Raw genomic sequence first — 18,438 nt, forward strand, 5'->3', positions numbered from 1 at the left:
GCTTGTATAAACCATTTACAGTCATACTGGATCCATTTGTAAATTCTTCCCCTCCAGCTGAGCAGACAGGAAAGAGAAGCATGGCCAAAAAAAAAAAGGCCTTTCCCATCATCTTGTTACACAAAGCATAAGAGTACAACACAGTCAATAGCAGCTCAGTTGAAGAATTGGGAATTGTCATTAACATAATTATCCTGGTACCAGACTGCTGTATGACAGCCCCGAGCAATATGACAAGGCAGCAGGGAAGTTATTGAGCTTTATTTACTCAAAGGCAGCTTCGTTTCCCAATCTTGTGTTCATTTCCATCCCTCTCTGTGCATTGACTGGAGAGTCATCAGGAAGAGCACATTAGATCAGGTTTACTGCACAGCCCATATGAAAACACATTTACTGAAAGGCTTTATTTTTGTAGCTTATACTTCGTTGAGCACTGTTTTTATCCCTTACTTAGTGGGTGTCTATGTTTCTGTATAATGTACACAGTGCCGAGACTGTCCTTGTCAGTATGGACAATCTAGAAAATGTTGTTGCTATAAGGAAGATTAAAGGGGACTTAATGTTTTGTGCTCATGTTCTTTATGTTTTATGGCTAAACATGTACAGTTTTTTTAAAATTATATCCCGTTTACATTGCCAGCCAACTGATGGAATTCTGATTTGCTGGATTTTTTTTTTACACAGAGTTAAATACCTCTTGCTTCGTTTACGCACCATTGAAATCATTCAGAGGCATTACATCTAACCCCCCACCCCCCACTTCTTCAGACAATTAAAAATAGAGATTGTATGAGAGAGTCCAAAAGCAAACAGTATCTGCTCTGATGTCTTTTTATATCTTCAGGGCCAGTTCACACCACATTGCAGTCCAGTGCAGTTTTTTTTTTTCTGCATCAAAAACGCATGTAAAGTAGGTTATGTAGTTTTCAATGGCATAGTTTACACCAGTGCTCGTAGTTCCAGTTTCAGAAAAAAAAAGTAGAACATTATGCATTTTTCTTGCACTGGAATGCTGTAAAACACATAAAAAAACGCACATGTTCTTATTTTGAGGTTAAGAAAAAAAGAGGGGGAAAAATGCACTGGAACGCATCAAAACACACACTACACCGCATCAAAAACTCATTATAATGCGCATGCAGAAAGGCATCTGGAACGCAGCCGGACTGAATTTCTATGGTGTGAAATGGCTCTCAGCCCCAAGCCTGGTAAACATTAGCCAAATATCGGCCAGTTCAACAGAAACCGACCAACATTCGGGCCCAGTGTGTACAGCAGCCTGTCTGGCTTCTGTTTTAATGGGCATCCTGGAAAACGAGCATGAACAAAAAAAAAAATAAAAACACCTTTGTAAAGTATTATGTGATACATGGGTGCATGCTGTATTAACTAAATTAAATCTCAACTCCAAAATTTTTTACAAAACATACTTTCACACTGGGAGCTCATCTATGAGTAAAAATAATTGTAAAATATGCAAATACTGTATGTAAATACTGGCTGTGTTTTTTGTGTATAGCCAAGGAGTGAGGGGCGGGTGGTGCTGATGTTGGTGGAGGGGGGCAGAAGTTTTTATACAGGGAACTGAATGGAATAAAAAAAGCAAGCCTAAATTTACTACAAGGATGAAGTGACTAACTACCAAGCACTTAAAGTCTAAGTTCACCTTTTGTTAAAATAAATAATAAATGCACAGGATTTTGCATGTAAAAAAAATTAATTATTTTTTATTTTTATTACAATGGAGCCTGCAAAACTTTTCACCTGCAATCAGTAGTTCACGAGTGCAATGTCTGGCTTCTGCAGACACTCCTGACACCTGTGTGCCCCTACCACCATATGGGCAGACATTGCACTCAGCTGTAGGAAGCGTCAGTGGACTACGAGGGTGTTGATGAGCGCCCTAGAAGTTCACTGAAAACTGCAAAGCCGTCTGCTGCCGTGTCAGATGGGACTTGTAGTTCGTTCATTCACAGATCGCTGTGTATGAATGACGGCTGTGTGGGCGGAGCTGCTGTTACTTTTTACACCCTAAATACCGGTGTAACACATGCAACTACTAAAGGTGAACTTATCCTTTTACAGTGGAACTTCAGGAGTTGTAACATTTTTAAAAATATGCGGGGTTTATAAGAGGTCTGGTCCAACGAGGTGTATGCCACCTTGCAGGCATATCTCTTTTTATGCAGCAGCCCCCTAGAGCCCCCCTTTTTACTTACCTGAACCCGATCGTTCCAGCGACGGAGAGGAGCATAGCAGCTCCAGCCGCTGTCTCGGATCCTCATTGGATAGATTGATAGCAGCAGGTGCCATTGGCTCCCGCTGCTGTCAACCAAATCCAGTGACACAGAGGGCGGAGCAAGTCCCTGCTGTCCTGTGTCAATGGACGCAGCAGCGGGACTCGGGAGAACGCCCGCACGAGTGCCCCAATGGAAAGCGGCTCTGTGTGGGGGCACTCAAGAAGAGGAAGAGCCAGAAGAGGCCACAGGGGCGCCAGAAGAGGAGGATCGGGCCGCTGTGGGCAAAAACCCTTTGCACAGAGGAGGTAAGTATGGCATATTTTGTTATTTAAAAAAAATACCTTTACAACCCCTTTATACCATACATAATAACATATTCGATTTTTCACTCCAGCAGTATATAATGATTTTGGAAATTGTAGAGGAAATGCTTAAAATAATGCATTACAATTTAACTACACCCATTAGATTTTAGACAACTAAATTGAGTTTTTAGTCGTCTAAAATGTACTGGAGATTTAGTTGACTAAATAAGACTAAAACAATTGCAGCAGACTAAAATGGGACTAAAACTAAAATGCTATTTTAGTCAAAAGGACTAAAGCCCCGTACACATGGTCGGATTTTCCGATGGAAAATGTCCGATCGGAGCGTGTTGTCGGAAATTCCGACCGCGTGTGGGCTCCATCGAACATTTTCCATCGGATTTTCCGACACACAAAGTTTGAGAGCAGGATATAAAATTTTCCGACAACAAAATCCGTTGTCGGAAATTCCGATCGTGTGTACACAAATCTGACGGACAAAGTGCCACGCATGCTCAGAATAAATAAAGAGATGAAAGCTATTGGCCACTGCCCCGTTTATAGTCCCAACGTACGTGTTTTACGTCACCGCGTTCAGAACGATCGGATTTTCCGACAACTTTGTGTGACCGTGTGTATGCAAGACAAGTTTGAGCCAACATCCGTCGGAAAAAATCCTAGGATTTTGTTGTCGGAATGTCCGAACAAAGTCCGACCGTGTGTACGGGGCATAAGACTAACACTAAATTGAAATTTGCTGCCAAAATTAACACTGTCTGCTACACAGCAGCCACTCTGCCTGCCCCCTCCCCTCTACTGTCCATTCACCGAATACATTGCATAATACAAAGCCTTCAGTGATTAGAAAAGAGGAGAAGAGGGGCAGGCAGAGTGGGTGCAAATAACTCTGCAGCTGCTGTATTGAAGACCCAAAAGTCCATTGTTGGAGCACAGGAAGTATAGCGATAGCTATATTCCCAGTGCTCGGTGAACATGTAAATTGCAAAGAAAAGTTGAATCCACAAGGTGTCATACACTTTGTTGTACCCTCTTATAAACCAGCAGATATTTGAAAGTGCTGCAGTTCCTGGAGTTGTACTTTAAGTGATGAAAATGCATGGTGCTTGGAGTTGGGGTGAACTAAAAAGGGCCTGGCTTTAAATATGTAATTTCCTTGTGTTTCCCTGTTACAGCTGCAAATTCTGGCTTATTCGTGGTAATTTGGATTCCTCGTTTTTGTTTTTTCACTCCTGCATCTGCACTAGAAGCGGTTTTCTTTCATATCCAGCCCAGTGATAACAGTGGTGTTTGCTACAGATGTTCCTCTTTACACAGAAGTGACCACTAGAGGTTGTGGGGTCGTTTTCCTGCAGTGCTGCTTACAAAGCAGAGAACACACCACTAGATGGGTAGCTCTGTGCCTGAAAACAGATCTTTATTTTACTTTCAGTGGTTTCCACTAGCTGGAAACGTCTGCCTTCATCAATGACATCCAAAATATTTGTGTTGCTGTATGATCAAAGACCTCATTGTTATGGGGAGCTTTCTAATGGTGATGTATAAGGGATGGAAATTTCCACAGGGGTGGAACAAACAGAAAAATTGAAATACAATGCAGAATAAAAGCCTGCTTCGTATTGTTTTACATGGAAACTACTAAACTATCTGGCAGTTGTCAGTTAACTATAAGCACTAGCAATTTTTAAAGTGCAAATCCAGTCAGCCAGTAAAAACTGATATCCAGGAAACATTGCAACAGCCAAAGTCTACCCAGTTCTCCTTAAAGTGGATCTGAACACAAAAGGTGAAGATTTATGTCATTAAAGCGCAACTTTACCCCAAAAAACTTGATAAAAAAAATAATATCCTTTAGCAAGGAACATACATTCCACGTTATTATGCTACCAAAATTGTGCGTGCTGTAAATTGCCTCCAGCTTCGCTCCTGTTTCTTCTTGCCGGAGGCCACCATTTTGCTGAAGCCCAGAGCCCCAGCAGTAAATTTATAAAGCAGAACTAAACCCATCGATTTAACAGTTTCAAAAAACAGTTACATTCTGGAATGCTTGGTTGCTAACTGTCACATTTGCTTGTGTCCTTTACCAAACTGTCAAACCATCAATCTGTTGCAGATCAAACAGAAGCTGCTTCCTTTACTGTAAAGCAGTGGTCTCCAAATTGCGGCCTGGGGGCCAGATGTGGCCCTTTGCTTGCTTTTATCTGACCCTTGGGGCACTATTTTATTCACAGACACCAATGAATGGCACAAATCCACCAATGAATGCACAAATCCACCAATGAATGGCACAATTCCTCCCAATGACCCCGACAATGAGGCCCAATGGACACCACTGATTCTGGGACATTATTTACTCCTGATGGCCACAGTCCGACCCCCCTAAAGTCTGAAGGTCTCTAAACTGGCCCTTTGTTTAGAAAGTTTGGAGACTCCTGCTAAATTATAGGAGGGTTTAATTCCATTTTAAGACTGTGAGCATATCAGCCTCTACAAATTCAGCAGTGCCTAAAAATGGAGAGCACCTGAGCATGTGCAGAGCAGGGTGATACAGGGTATTACCGGATTTTAAACAGTATAGAGTATAGACACCTATTTTTAATGTTTCACATAACTATACCTGCAAAAGGGGCTTGAAGTGATCTAGCAGGACTTAATTTTCTGACTAAAGTTCCACTTTAAGTCCCTTTAATGTTACTTATAGCAACAACAGTGTGCTCCTCCACCCTCAGTCCCTCCTTATACTTATACAAGGAGACGAGGATTTGGGCTGCTCTGTGCAAAACCATTGCACAGAGCAGGTAACTATGACATGTTTGTTAAAGAAAAAAAACAAAACGCAAAGCATTACAATCACCTAAAGTTCCTTTTTAAAGGCAAACGATAATGATTTTGGATCAACTTCATTTTTAAGTTTGTACGTATTTAAATTGTTTTTGCCTTATATATGTATGCAGTCTTCGATAATATGTGGAGAAGGATTCCCAAGACACGATGTGTTAGCTAAAGAGTTAGGCCCCTTTCACACTGTCGGACCGTACAGGTCCGCCTGTCAGTTTTGGGAGAAGACCTGAACGGGTGGCTCCATGTTAGCCTATGGAGCGACGGATGTCAGCTGTGACATGTCCCGCTGACATCCGACCTGGTCCAAAATGGTAAAAATCAGACGGATGGCCCCTACGTTCGCAATCCGTCCCTATCGGATCGGGTGAGATCGGATGAAAACGGACATGCCGTCCATTTTCGTCCGATCTCTCCGCAGCAACCAGGGGCGCTCGACAAGCCCCGCTCAGTGAGCAGAGAGGGACCCGTCATCCGCTGGCTCAGCGGAGATCAACGGAGAGATCTCCCACTGAGCTGGCAGACAGAGGTGGACTCCGTGGCAGCGGATCCGCCTCGTGGGTATGAAGCCTTAGCTAAGCAGTACTCCTTGCTTTGAGGCAAAGTTTGTTCAATTAAAACTTTAGACTTGGCTGTTAAGTAAAGTATGAACTTGATGAGTCATAGAGCTGGTTTATATCATCAAAGTAGCAAACTGACATCCTTTAAAACATACAAGAAGAATAAAGCTGTACCTGCTGGGTCAGAAGAGTAAGGCCCCTTTTACATGGGGCAGACTCCGTCAAGTGGATCCGCCTGCTCAGCAGGGGATCTGTCCGATGATCCCAGCTGAGCAGGCGGATGACCGTTCCGTGTCCGCTTCATTGATGCAGACCTGACACGGACACAGATGCTTACTTCTATGGTGTGGTCGGATGGAAACGGACGGACTGCCTGTCTGTTTCCATCTGAGTTTCATCTGATCCTCTAGACCAGGGATATGCAATTAGCGGACCTCCAGCTGTTGCAGAACTACAAGTCCCATGAGGCATAGCAAGACCCTGACAGCCACAAGCATGACAGCCAGAGTCAGAGGCATGATGGGACTTGTAGTTTTGCAACAGCTGGAGGTCCACTAATTGCATATCCCTGCGCCAGACCAATGTTTCTCAACTCCAGTTCTCAAGTACCCCCAACAGGTCATGTGTTCAGGCGTCCTAGTTTCACTGCCTTAGTAATTACCACAGCCGTTTCATCTGAGGGAAATCCTGAAAACATGACCTGTTGGGGGTTCTTGAGGACTGGAGTTGAGAAACATTGCGCTAGACGGATTGGGAACGGATCCCCCATCCAACTGCTTTTAGCAGATCGGATGTATGCAGGTGTAAACGGACACATGTCTGTTTACATCTACCTCCCCATAGAGAACAATGGATGGTCCGATCAGGTCCACCTGAGAAAACGGACAGGCGGACCCGATCGGTTTGCTCGTGTTACAAGGGGCTTATGCAAAATATTGATATGCTGTATTTGCCTAACTTAAATATTTTCAAATATTTGTATTCCTTACCATAATAAATTATCTACAAACCACTATACCGTCCCAAGTTCTGTGTAATTCATGGCTGTTTTATTTTGTTCTGGAGCATATGACTGTGCTATATCTCCTCCTTTACCTCTCCTCCTTCCTCCATAGACAGACTGAGAACACATAACCCATTATGAATAGAATACCTAATTAGCAAATGCAAGGTCATATGATTGGGTATACAAGCTGTGTTTTGTGTATACCGCTTCATTTTCAGTAAGGGGGCTGGACACAGCACCTGGGCACGTGGCTTAAAGCAAAACACTGGCCTGCTTAAAGTATAACTAAAGGCAAATCAATTTCTTTAGTATTGGATAGAGTGGAGAGGGATTAGAACACCTGTCAGTTTTTATTGCTATCTGTGCCTCCCCGTTAGGGAGATTCACCCTCTTTGTCCTGTTTACCATCAGCATTTGAAAGTGAAAATAAACGAAAATCCCAAATTTTGGGTTGTCCCAAGAAAAATGATAGAGGGGAAAATCTTGCAATGGGAACACTAGTCCTGATGGCTTGGGGGTCCCCATAGGATTCCCTTAATTTGCAGGGATTTCCTCTCACTTCCTGTTTTGGCTAAGGAACAGGAAGTGAAGGTAAATCTCTTGAATGGGGCACAGATGGCAGAAAATAAACCAGTAGGAGTTATGACCCCTCCCTTACGCTATCCATAAAACAAAAACGCTTTGCCTATAGTTCTACTTTAAGCACTTAATTGTAAGTGCATCTGTACTTACTTTTCCCTTAGACCCACTTCAGAGTCTTGCACTTCAAGCTGCTTCATTCATGGAAGTTTTACTACAGCTTCTGTGACTGGAGGGGGATGGGTCTTTCAATCATCCGCCTGTCCTCCATTCATAGAGCACAAACTCCGACGGGCACGTATATGTGCTTTCTTGAGCAGGGGGACCTTGCGGGCACTGCAGGATTTCAGTTCCTCATGGCGTAGTGTGTTACCAATTGTTTTCTAGGTGACTATGGTCCTAGCTGCCTGGAGATCATTGACAAGATTCTCCGGTGTAGTTCTGGGCTGATTCCTCACCATTCTCATGATCATTGAAACTCCACGCGGTGAGATCTTGCATGAAGCCCCAGACAAGGGAGATTGACAGTTATTTTTTGTTTCTTGCATTTGCGAACAATCACACCAACTGTTGTCACCCTCTCACCAAACTGTTAGGCGATGGTCTTGTAGCCCATTCCAGCCTTGTGTAGGTCTACAATCTTATCCCTGACATCCTTGGACAGCTCTTTGGTCTTGGTCATGGTGGAGAGATTGGAATCTGATTGATTGCTTCTGTGGACAGGTGTCTTTTATACAGGTAACAAGCTGAGATTAGGAGCACTCCCTTTAAGAGAGCCCTTCTTATCTCAGCTCGTTACCTGTATAGAAGACACCTGGGAGCCAGAAATCTGACTGATGGGGATCAAATACTTATTTCATTAAAATGCAAATCAATTTATAATTTTTTTGAAATGCGTTTTCCTAGATATTTTTGTTGTTATTCTGTCTCTAAAATAAACCTACCTATACTACCTATCATTTCTTTGTCAGTGGGCAAACGTACAAAATCAGCAGGGGTTCAAATACTTTTTTTCCCTCACTGTACCCCTTTTCTTCCTCCGGACCACAAGTTGTTAGCTGGCCACATATCATCCGATTCCTGTGAACTGGCAGAAGATTGAGCTGTGGGTGGCCCCACTGACACCAACCGGCTTGATAAACTTCATTTATATTTTTTTAATCAAAAATGAAGTTTATTGAGCATAATGAAAAAGAAAGTATACAAACAAATACAAAGTGCACTATACAGAAGGATAACACATTGATAGAACCGTGTTGAGTTTAAAGTGTACCAGGTCAGGTTGTCGAGAATAGATAAGGTCCATTCCTTACATAGCTAAGTGTTCCCAGGTAGGGGGTAAGCATGCAAATCCACTTTGTGCAGCTGGAGTCATGAGAAACCTCATCATGGAGAGGCGTGCAAGTCTACAAAGTAATGCCGTGTACACACGAGCAGACTTTTCGACCGGACTGGTCCGACGGACTATCCGATGGACCTTCGGCGGACTTCGGAATTTCCCAACGAACGGACTTGCCTACACACGATCACACAAAGTACGACGGATTCGTACATGATGATGTACGACCGGACTATAAAATAAGGAAGTTGATAGCCAGTAGCTGCCCTAGCGTCGGTTTTCGTCCGTCGGACTAGCATACAGACGAGCGGACTTTTCGATAGGAACTGGGTCCGGCGGAGTTCCGACGTAAAGATTTGAAACATGTTCCAAATCTAAAGTCTGTCAGATTTTCGACCAAAAAAGTCCGCTGCAGGTCCGATGAAGCCCACACACGGTCGAATTGTCCACCGGACTCGGTCCGTCGGACCAGTCCGGTCGAAAAGTGCGCTCGTGTGTACGCGGCATAACAGTATAATGCAGTACTATGGTATGGGATTACTGAGTGCCGTACAGTATGTAAAGGCTATTCCTCCTCTGTGCAGGTAGGGGAATCCTCCAGTCACCTATCCCACCAGATTTACTACATTCATTTAGATGTACTCACTATTCAGGCTAAAGTAAATCTGTAGCAAATCATTTTTTCTTTTTTTAATATAGAATCCCCTGATGAGGCTTTTCCCCCCCCCTTTATTCCAAGTGAGAAATAAACTCTCCAAAGTAAGCAAAGACCTCTAATAGCAGGCAGGCTTTTGTTCACATCAGATGGGTTTTGCTTTCCCATACAGGTCAAGAGGTCAGCTGCAGGTCACATGACTTCTGAGCGATCACAGAAGCATCCTGATTTCATAATTGATGCCATCAACATAAGCCAAAATCCCATCGATATAGCCTTGAGACAGTTTTTGCCTGAGCAAGTGTCCCCATTGGGAAGATTTCCCCTTACTTCCTGTTTCAAGTGGTAAATGAGGTGAATCTCCCCTATAAAGAATAATTAAAAGGTGCCAGACTTTGGGCTTTATCAGCCACTTCAGTATATTGATTGAAAACCCTTTTGATTAATACGTTTTTTAAATTTTTATTTTATCTGGATATTTGTTGATCACTAAATGATGTGCAATGTGCAACAAAATAGCTTCTTGCATTTTCTACACTGGTCATGTATATACAGAACTTATATTGTATAATTTTCCTCTATAAATGTAATATATTTGTATTGTTTTTTTTTTTCTCTCTCTAATAGGCCGGGAACATGGCGAGAACCAGTTAACCCTTACTATGTCAACACTGGGTATGCGGTGGCGCCAGCCACCAGTGCTAACGACAGCGAGCAACAGAGTATGTCGAGTGACGCAGATACCATGTCCCTAACGGACAGCAGTGTGTAAGTGTCTTATTTTTCATTTTTCAGCCTATTGTTCATCACATTCTGTTAGTATTTTGGCCATTCGGGGGCATTCCCAATCATAATATTGACTAACGTACATGGCCATTTTTTAAATTCTGACACATTTTATTAAACTGGGCCACAAATGCATAATTTGTGCAGTGACTAGAATTTATGGCATGCTTGGAGACCCTGTCATCGCCATCAACAACATAAAAAATTGTAGGTAAAAGTACAGAGAAATTAGGTATTTAAAATTCCTTTTTTGCATTTTTTTTCCCTTTCCTTAAAGGCATATTCCACCTTTTATTATTTTATATATTTATTTCAGGTACTTATATAGCGCCGTCAATTTTCGCAGCGCTTTACATATATATATTATACATTCACATCAGTCCCTATACTCTCAAGGAGCTTACAATCTAAGGTCCCTAACTCACATTCATACCTATACTAGGGACAATTTAGACAGGATCCAATTAACCTACCAGCATGTCTTTGGAGTGTGGGAGGAAACCGGAAGTACCCGGAGGAAACCCACGCAGGCACAGGGAGAACATGCAAAGTCGAGGCAGGTAGTGCCGTGGTTGGGATTTGAACCAGCGACATATAATGTGAAATCACAACAAAATAAAAACAGTGAAAAGTGATGTGAAATTCACACCCAAACTAAAGTCCATGTTCCATCATATAAACATTTTTGAATCATGAATGTGGATATACAGCTTGGAATTGCAAGCACTGGTGTAAACTATGCCATTGGAAACCATATAACCTACTTTCCATGCATTTTTGATGCAGAACAAAAACGCACTGGGCTGCATGTGGTGTGAACTGATTCTAAGGGCCAGTTCAGACCATAGAAACGCAGTCGGGATGCGTTCCAGATGCTTTTCTGCATGCGTGTCTTTGGTGCAATCCAGTGCATTTTTTCCCCCTCTTTTTTTTTTTTTTTCCCCCTCTCCCCCCCCCCCCCCTTTTTTTTTTTTCCATTACCTTAAATAAGGATATAAGAGGTTCCAGTGCGTTTTTGATGTATTTTAAAGTGTTCCAGTACAGTAGAGTGCAGAAAAAATGCAGCATGTTCTACTTTTTTTTTTTTCTGGAACTGGAAGTGCAAGTACTGGTGTGAACTATGCCATTGAAAACCATATAACCTACTTTCCATGCATTTTTGATGCAGAAAAAAAAACGCACTGTACTGCATGTGGTGTGAACTGATTCTAAGGGCCAGTTCAGACCATAGAAACGCAGTCGGGATGCGTTCCAGATGCTTTTCTGCATGCGCATTTTTGGTGCAATCCAGTGCATGTTTTTCTCCCTCTTTTTTTTCTTAACCATAAATAAGGACATAAGAGTTTCCAGTGCATTTTTGATGCATTTTAAAGCGTTCCAGTACAGTAGAGTGCAGGAAAAATGCAGCATGTTCTACTTTTTTTTTTTTTTTCTGGAACTGGAATGCACTGAAACTGCAAGCACTGGTGTGAACTATGCCATTGAAAACGATATAACCTATTTTCCATGCATTATTGATGCAGGAAAAAAACGCACAGGACTGCATGTGGTGCTAACTGGCCCTAAGTGCACATATAATCTGATGATGTGGTTTTTGTTAAAATGAATCATTTGGTGACTGGGCAGATGTAAACCCAACACATTAGATTTTCTGTTAGTAAATAAAAAAAATATATAACTTTTTAAAGTTTGTGATCATGTGACTGCTTCCTGTAGTTGCACTTGGTGGGTGCCGTAGGCAACGAGAGACTCCTTGTGAGTGTGTCAGTTACCAGGATGTAACTCGCTGCTCCAGGAGTTCAGCTCTTTTCTCCTTACAGGTGGGGGTGACAGTGCCACCAATTCCCGGTAAGGTAGTAGTGGGTGAGTAGTGTCACATTGAAGTGCCAGGGGTGAAACTTTTAGTGAGGCAATTTTTGTAATAAACATTAGCATTACAGGGTGCGTGTGTTTTTGCATACATTTTAAAAGCAAGCATCTAACAAATATTTTTCTCTTGAAAATAGTGAAAGTAAGCCACCGTTAACCATCTCTGAATCAGATGTTTGTTGTGGATTTAAATTATATACTTATATGACCTAGTATTACTTCCCTTACCCTTTTTCACTTTTGTCTCCTCTAGAGATGGAGTTCCACCATATAGGTTACGAAAGCACCTTCGCAGGGAAATGCAAGAAAGTGCCAAAGCAAACGGACGTGTGCCACTACCTCACATTCCAGTAAGTATCAACATTCCCTTAAGCAGGGGTGGACAGACTTGTGTTGAAATCAGGAGCCAGTCAGTCCAGTGTAGGAGCCAACAGGAACGCTCTAGGTGACAGGGAGCACATTTCTCCATTAACAGTAGGCAGGGTTAAAAAAAAAATAAAAAATGCTGGCGACCAGCTTTAATCTTTTAAGCACATTGGTTACCTGACTCTTGAAATTTGGAAGTCTATTGAACTCGTCTACCTCCATCTCCCGGCTGTCGATGGGCAAATGCAGCATGCTGTTGACATCAGTCAGAGACATTTCTGAGATCATTCAGAATTCTCAACTTTTTGAAACCTAATGATTAAAAGAACATCTAATAAATATTTACTTGTTTGAAGCCACAAGAAAGAGGGACCTGTTTATAGTCCTATCGTTACAAATCAAAAGCAGCAGACTATGCTGTATATCATGATTTCTATCCAACATATAAAAACAGCAGATTATACTGCATGCAATGGTTTTCATTTAATGCTTTTCTTGGAACGATATCCACTTTTTTTCAAGGATCCACATGCAGTTCAGGTCACAAAAGATAATCTTAAAGTGTAACTCTACTTTTTTTGAGAAAAATATATTCCCCTCTGGTTGATCTATGTACATTGCAGGGATTTTAACAAACTTTGTTGCAGATTCCTACCGTTTGTTGTTCTGAAAAAAAAAATCCCTATTTGTTCCTCTGTGCCCCTGTTCTGAGTGAGTCTAATGGGAGTGTTTCATAATTATCAATCAGCTATTGCAGAATCAGGGCTTTAATGTGGAAAGTGGCAGAGTCTGCATTCCTTTAGACATTATTTCCTATTGGGAGTATCTTGATAAAAATGCCATTTTTGCTGCCGGAGATGCCAAAAATCAGACTTGTATCTTAGTGTAGACTTCTGGGAAAATCAGTGAGCCAATCACGCTAGCAGGAAATTATGTTTTTTTTGGGGGGGGGGGGGGGGGCGTTCTGTACACATTCTGTGTACAGAACACCTCCAGGTTGGCCAGCATATTGCATTGCTTTACATAAAATTACAGCGGCTGCAGATTAAAGATGAAATGTAATTTTTAATAATATTCAATTGCAATATGACTTGTGTCACAATTGTATACACTATATTATTATTATTTTTTTTATTTGTTATATATTTTTTTCTCCATGAAAGTGGAGTTACCCTTTAATATATGTTGGATGAAGATCACCATATGCAGAGTTTATCTGCTGTTTTTGATATGTAACTTTGTCTATAAACAGGTCTGCTTTCACTTTCTTTCTTCTAGTTTAAACAGGAAATTGTTTCATATGATGTAGTGGTGCACTGAAATTAACATTTTGGTGCCAAAAGTAAAAATTCATGATGCACTTGGCCAAAACCAAAATTGACGTTTTTTTTTTTAAAAAATATATATTTTTATAAATAATTGTATTCACCTTTTTAATTAATATCATGAATTTAAATTAATATGAATTTATTGTCGGCCATTATCTGCGCCTTTTTGAAGTGGTGTTAAAAATCTTGCTTGCTGCATTTTTCATGCATATTTGGTCAGTTAAAAAAAAAAAAAAGCGCCAAAAACGCACTTCCCCATTGAAATGCATTGGAAATGCAGCAAGAACTCATCAAAAAGGTACCCATGTTGCATTTTGATGCATTTTTTTTGAGTCACATGACCTATGAAAAACACACCATAAGCAAAGCAAAATCGCAGGCATTTTCAACAACCATTATCGGCACTTTTTTTCTTTCGGCACACCACTGAAAACCTTATTTTCAGCAGCCAAAATTTTGACACATCACTAATATGATGTCTTTATGTTTGAATAAAAATGGTGAAATTTTCTTATTTCTGTGTCATTGACTAGTTTGCCCATATCATAATTCAGTTTTTTCATGTAAAGGATTGTCCTTTATGAAGAAGGATATACACTGATTGATCAGTGATAATTTTAAGACCACCGGTAGGTTAAGTGAATAACATTGATTATCTTGTTACAATGGCATCTGAAAGTCTGTGGAATATATTAGGCAGCAAGTAAGCATGTTGCCCGTGAAGTTGATGTGTTGAAGGCAGAAAAAAATAGGCAGTTTGTGTATGGGGCGGAGTAGCCACAGACCGGTCAGGATGCCCATGATGACCCTTGTCCACCGCCAAAAGGGCCTTCAGTGAGCATCAGAACTGGAGCACGGAGCAATGGAAGGAGGTGGCCTGGTGTGACGAATCGCACTTTCTTTTACATCATGTGGATGGCCGAGTGCATGTGCGTCACTTACCTAGAGAAGAGATGGCAACAAGATTGAAATATGGGAAGAAGGCAAGCTGGCGGAAGCAAGGTAATGCTTTGGGCAATGTTCTGCTGGGAAACCTTGGGTCCTGCCATTTATGTGGATGTTACTTTGCCACATACCCCCCACCTAAATATTGTTGATGACCAAGTACACCCCTGCATGGAAATGGTGTTCCTTGATGGCAGTGGTCTCTTTCAGCAGGATGATGCGCCCTGCCCCACTACAAAAATGGTTCAAGACTGGCTTGAGGAACACAACAAATTTGAGGTGTTGACTTTACCTCCAAACTCTCCAGATCTCAAGCTATCGAGTATCGGTGGGATGTGCCGGAACAACAAGTCCAATCCATGGAGCCCCCACCTCACAACTTACAGAACTTAAAGGATCCGCTACTTCTGGCTTGATCACAGATACCACAGTATACCTTCAGAGGTCTAGTGGCATCCATACCTTAACGGGTCAGGGCTGTTTTGAAGGCAAAAGGGGGGGACCTACTCAATGTTAGTTGGGTGCTGATAAAGTTATGGCTGATCAGTGTAGATTTGCTGTTTAGTAACTGATGCCTAAGGCCCCCATACATACTATTAGATTTTTGCAGATTTTTGTTTTCAGATTTACCAAAACCATAAAATATGAGGTCAAACCTTAATTTGTATGCAATCAGGCAGGCCCTTGCACTACATGGTTTTGGTAAATCTGAAGACAATCTAATAGTGTGTATGGGGTCTAAGTCTCTAATCAGTTTTGGTCATTGAGCATGAAATGACAGGTGCATTTGACCTGTGGCTAACCTCCTGACCTACATTTGAAAGGGAGAATAAAATAATAATAGTAATAAAATAATAAAAGGGAGTAAGAATATTGAGCAGTCATTGAAGTTCAGAAAGTGTCCTGCATATTGTTTTCCCTATCGATGACTCATTAGGATTAGTGAGATTTTTGTTTTTAGAGCTTGCAACTCTAATAGGTCAGTGGTGAAAGCTCCTTTTTTTTGACAGGTTCCCTTTAACATTGTAGCAACACATGACCAATCCACACATTAAGGCTGCATGCACACTAGCATTTTTGTAAGCTCCTAGAAGCTGTTATTAGCATTTTTGTTCTGCTCTTAGAAGCTAAATAATGTGATCCTATGTGTCCATGCAAATAACTTTAGGCTATTAGCATTTTGTGAGCTTCAGTTTCTAGGAGCAGAAAAAAAATTGTTTTGGTAGAGTTTCTTGAAGCGTTTTTCCAGCAGAAAAATATGCTGAATGCTCCTAACTGCTACCAAAATGCTACTAACAGCGCTTTTTTTTTGAGCTTTTTCTTTTTTTTTTCTTCATGTGCTGCAAAAACACCAATAAAATGCTAATGCTCCTAAAAGCTTCTAAATGCTTTAGGCTTCATGTACACTGGACGTTGTTTAACCTCTCCTGAACGATTTAACTTGACAGCTGGAAACCGACGTCTAAAAACACCCGTTTAGCCGCGTTTACATGCTGCGTTTAGCCGCGTTTTTGCGTCTAGAAGTGTTTTTTTAAAAAGAAAATGTTTTTCTTTGTTAAAATGAGAAACGTCTGTAAAGTTACCGCGTTTAGCAGCGTTTGCAGGCATTTGGCGTTTCAAATGCCTCTGAACACCTGTCCTGAATGCATTTTTTTTGCTTTCCAAAAAAGCTTCTAAACTTAACTCCCTAGAAGCGACTATAACGCCCCTGTGTACATGTGCTTATAAGATAACAGAGGAAAGTTCAGGAGCAGCTGTAAAAAACGCCCAACTGCTCCCAAAATGTCCGTTTACCAGAAGCAGTGTACACGAGACCTAATGCCTCATGCGCACTAGACGTTATATTGACGTTATAAAAATTCCAGTAGCTTTGCAGCGAGTTTTTCAACGTTTTTGCAATAGCGGTTTTTAGCGTTTTTTTTTTCAATGGATCAGAAACATTAAAGCATTTTAGGCGCTTTTTGACGTTAGAGCATTTTTACAGCTGAACCCACTTGTTTTTTTTTTTTTTTGTCCAGCCAAAAAACGCCCCAGCCAAAAACCGTTGATAACAGCCTATGTGTGCATGGACACATAGGATAACATGCTGGAGAGTTTATTGACTGTTAAAAAAAATGTCTGAAGCCAAAAACGGCCTCTGTAAAAACGTTCAAAAACGTCCAGTGTGCATGAGGCCTAAAAGCTACTAAAATGCTACTAGAAGCTGGCACAAAAATGCTATCATCAGCAATTTTTATCCAGAATTTTTCTGGCATTTTGTTAGCCTATAGTGTGCATGGAGCCTTAAGGAAGACTGTAGTTTTATTTAAAATCAAGAAATATATGACTGATACAAGCAACTGTTATTTAAAAAACATATCATACTTACCTCCACTGTGCAGCTCGTTTTGTAGAGTGGCACCGAACATCCTCTTCTGGGGTCCCTTGGCGCCTCTCGCGGCTCCTCCCCGCATTAGATAACCCTCTGGGAGAAGCGATCTTCCAGGGGGTTACCTTGCGGGCGCGCTCCCCAGTCATTCATTCGGCATCCATAGAAGCCAAATGTATGACTTGGCCCTGCCCCCCGGTGCCCAGGTCATTGGATTTAATTGACAGCATCGGGAGCCAATGGCTGCGCTGCTATCAATACACCCAATCAGGACCCAAGACACCGGCTTTTGCTGGTGTGCTCGTCCCCGGGACAAGATAGAGGGGGTTCAGGTAAGTAAAACGGGGGCTCAGAGGGCTGCTGCATTACAGGAGGTTTTTCACCTCAATGCATAGAATGCATTGAGGTGAAAAATCTTGAAGGTTTACAACCCCTTTATGTAAAAGGTTGGAGTTTAGCCTTATGTATTCCTGTCTTACCCCTGGTCGTGGTATCCTTTTAAAGTGATAGTAAAGCTTCAATTTTGTTTTTTGTTTTTAAATAACAAACATGTTATATTTGCCTCCTCTGTGCAAGGGTTTTGCACAGAGTGGCCCTGACCCTCCTTTTCTGGGGTCTCCCAAGGCGCTCCTGGCTCCTCCTCTTCTCGAGTGTCCCCAAGGAGAGCCGCATTCCATAGGGGCACCTGTGCGGACGCACTCCCGTGTCCTGCTGCTGCGTCCATTGACACAGACAGCAGAACTCGGCCCCAGTCACTGGATTTGATTGACAGCAGCAGGAGCCAATGGCTCCTGCTGCTATCAATCTGTCCAAGGAGGACCCAAGACAGCGGCTGGAGCTGCTATGCTCGTCCCCATAGTTGGAATGATCGGGCTCAGGTAAGAAAAAGGGGGTGTCTGGAGAGGTGCTGCAGCACAGAAGGTTTTTCACCCTAATGCATAGAATGCATTAAGGTGAAAAACTGTGAGGGTTTACCACCCCATTAAGGAATAACTGTAACAGATTAAACCCCTGTTTGTTAACCCATTAAGTTTTCATAGCTCAGATCCAATATTTCTGTCCCCATACGGCTTCTGCCTGTGTTACTGACCTCCTAGCAGACACTGTTTTTAGTATTAGGATCCAGTAGCTGTAGGCCTCACTCTGCTGCTGCTTTTACTACTACATTCTCATAAAGCAGGATGCAATTGTACATCCTGTCCTTGACGTTCCCTGTTAACCTTCACTAAGAAATCT

The 18,438-nt window shown here is 41.8% G+C and overlaps 1 protein-coding gene across 3 annotated transcripts in view; it reads left to right on the forward strand.

The window, feature by feature from the left end:
• AXIN1 (axin 1) overlaps positions 1-18,438 on the forward strand; it is a 203,799-nt gene that overhangs the window by 150,391 nt on the left and 34,970 nt on the right. For all 3 annotated transcript variants that reach the window (XM_073636319.1, XM_073636318.1, XM_073636320.1), the window contains 2 exons: positions 10,168-10,308; positions 12,449-12,545. In XM_073636319.1, the coding sequence (XP_073492420.1) occupies positions 10,168-10,308; positions 12,449-12,545 (238 nt within the window). The remainder of the gene's footprint in view (positions 1-10,167; positions 10,309-12,448; positions 12,546-18,438) is intronic.

This window comes from Aquarana catesbeiana, linkage group LG06 (genome assembly GCF_042186555.1).
Source record: "Aquarana catesbeiana isolate 2022-GZ linkage group LG06, ASM4218655v1, whole genome shotgun sequence".
Lineage (NCBI taxonomy): Eukaryota > Metazoa > Chordata > Amphibia > Anura > Ranidae > Aquarana > Aquarana catesbeiana.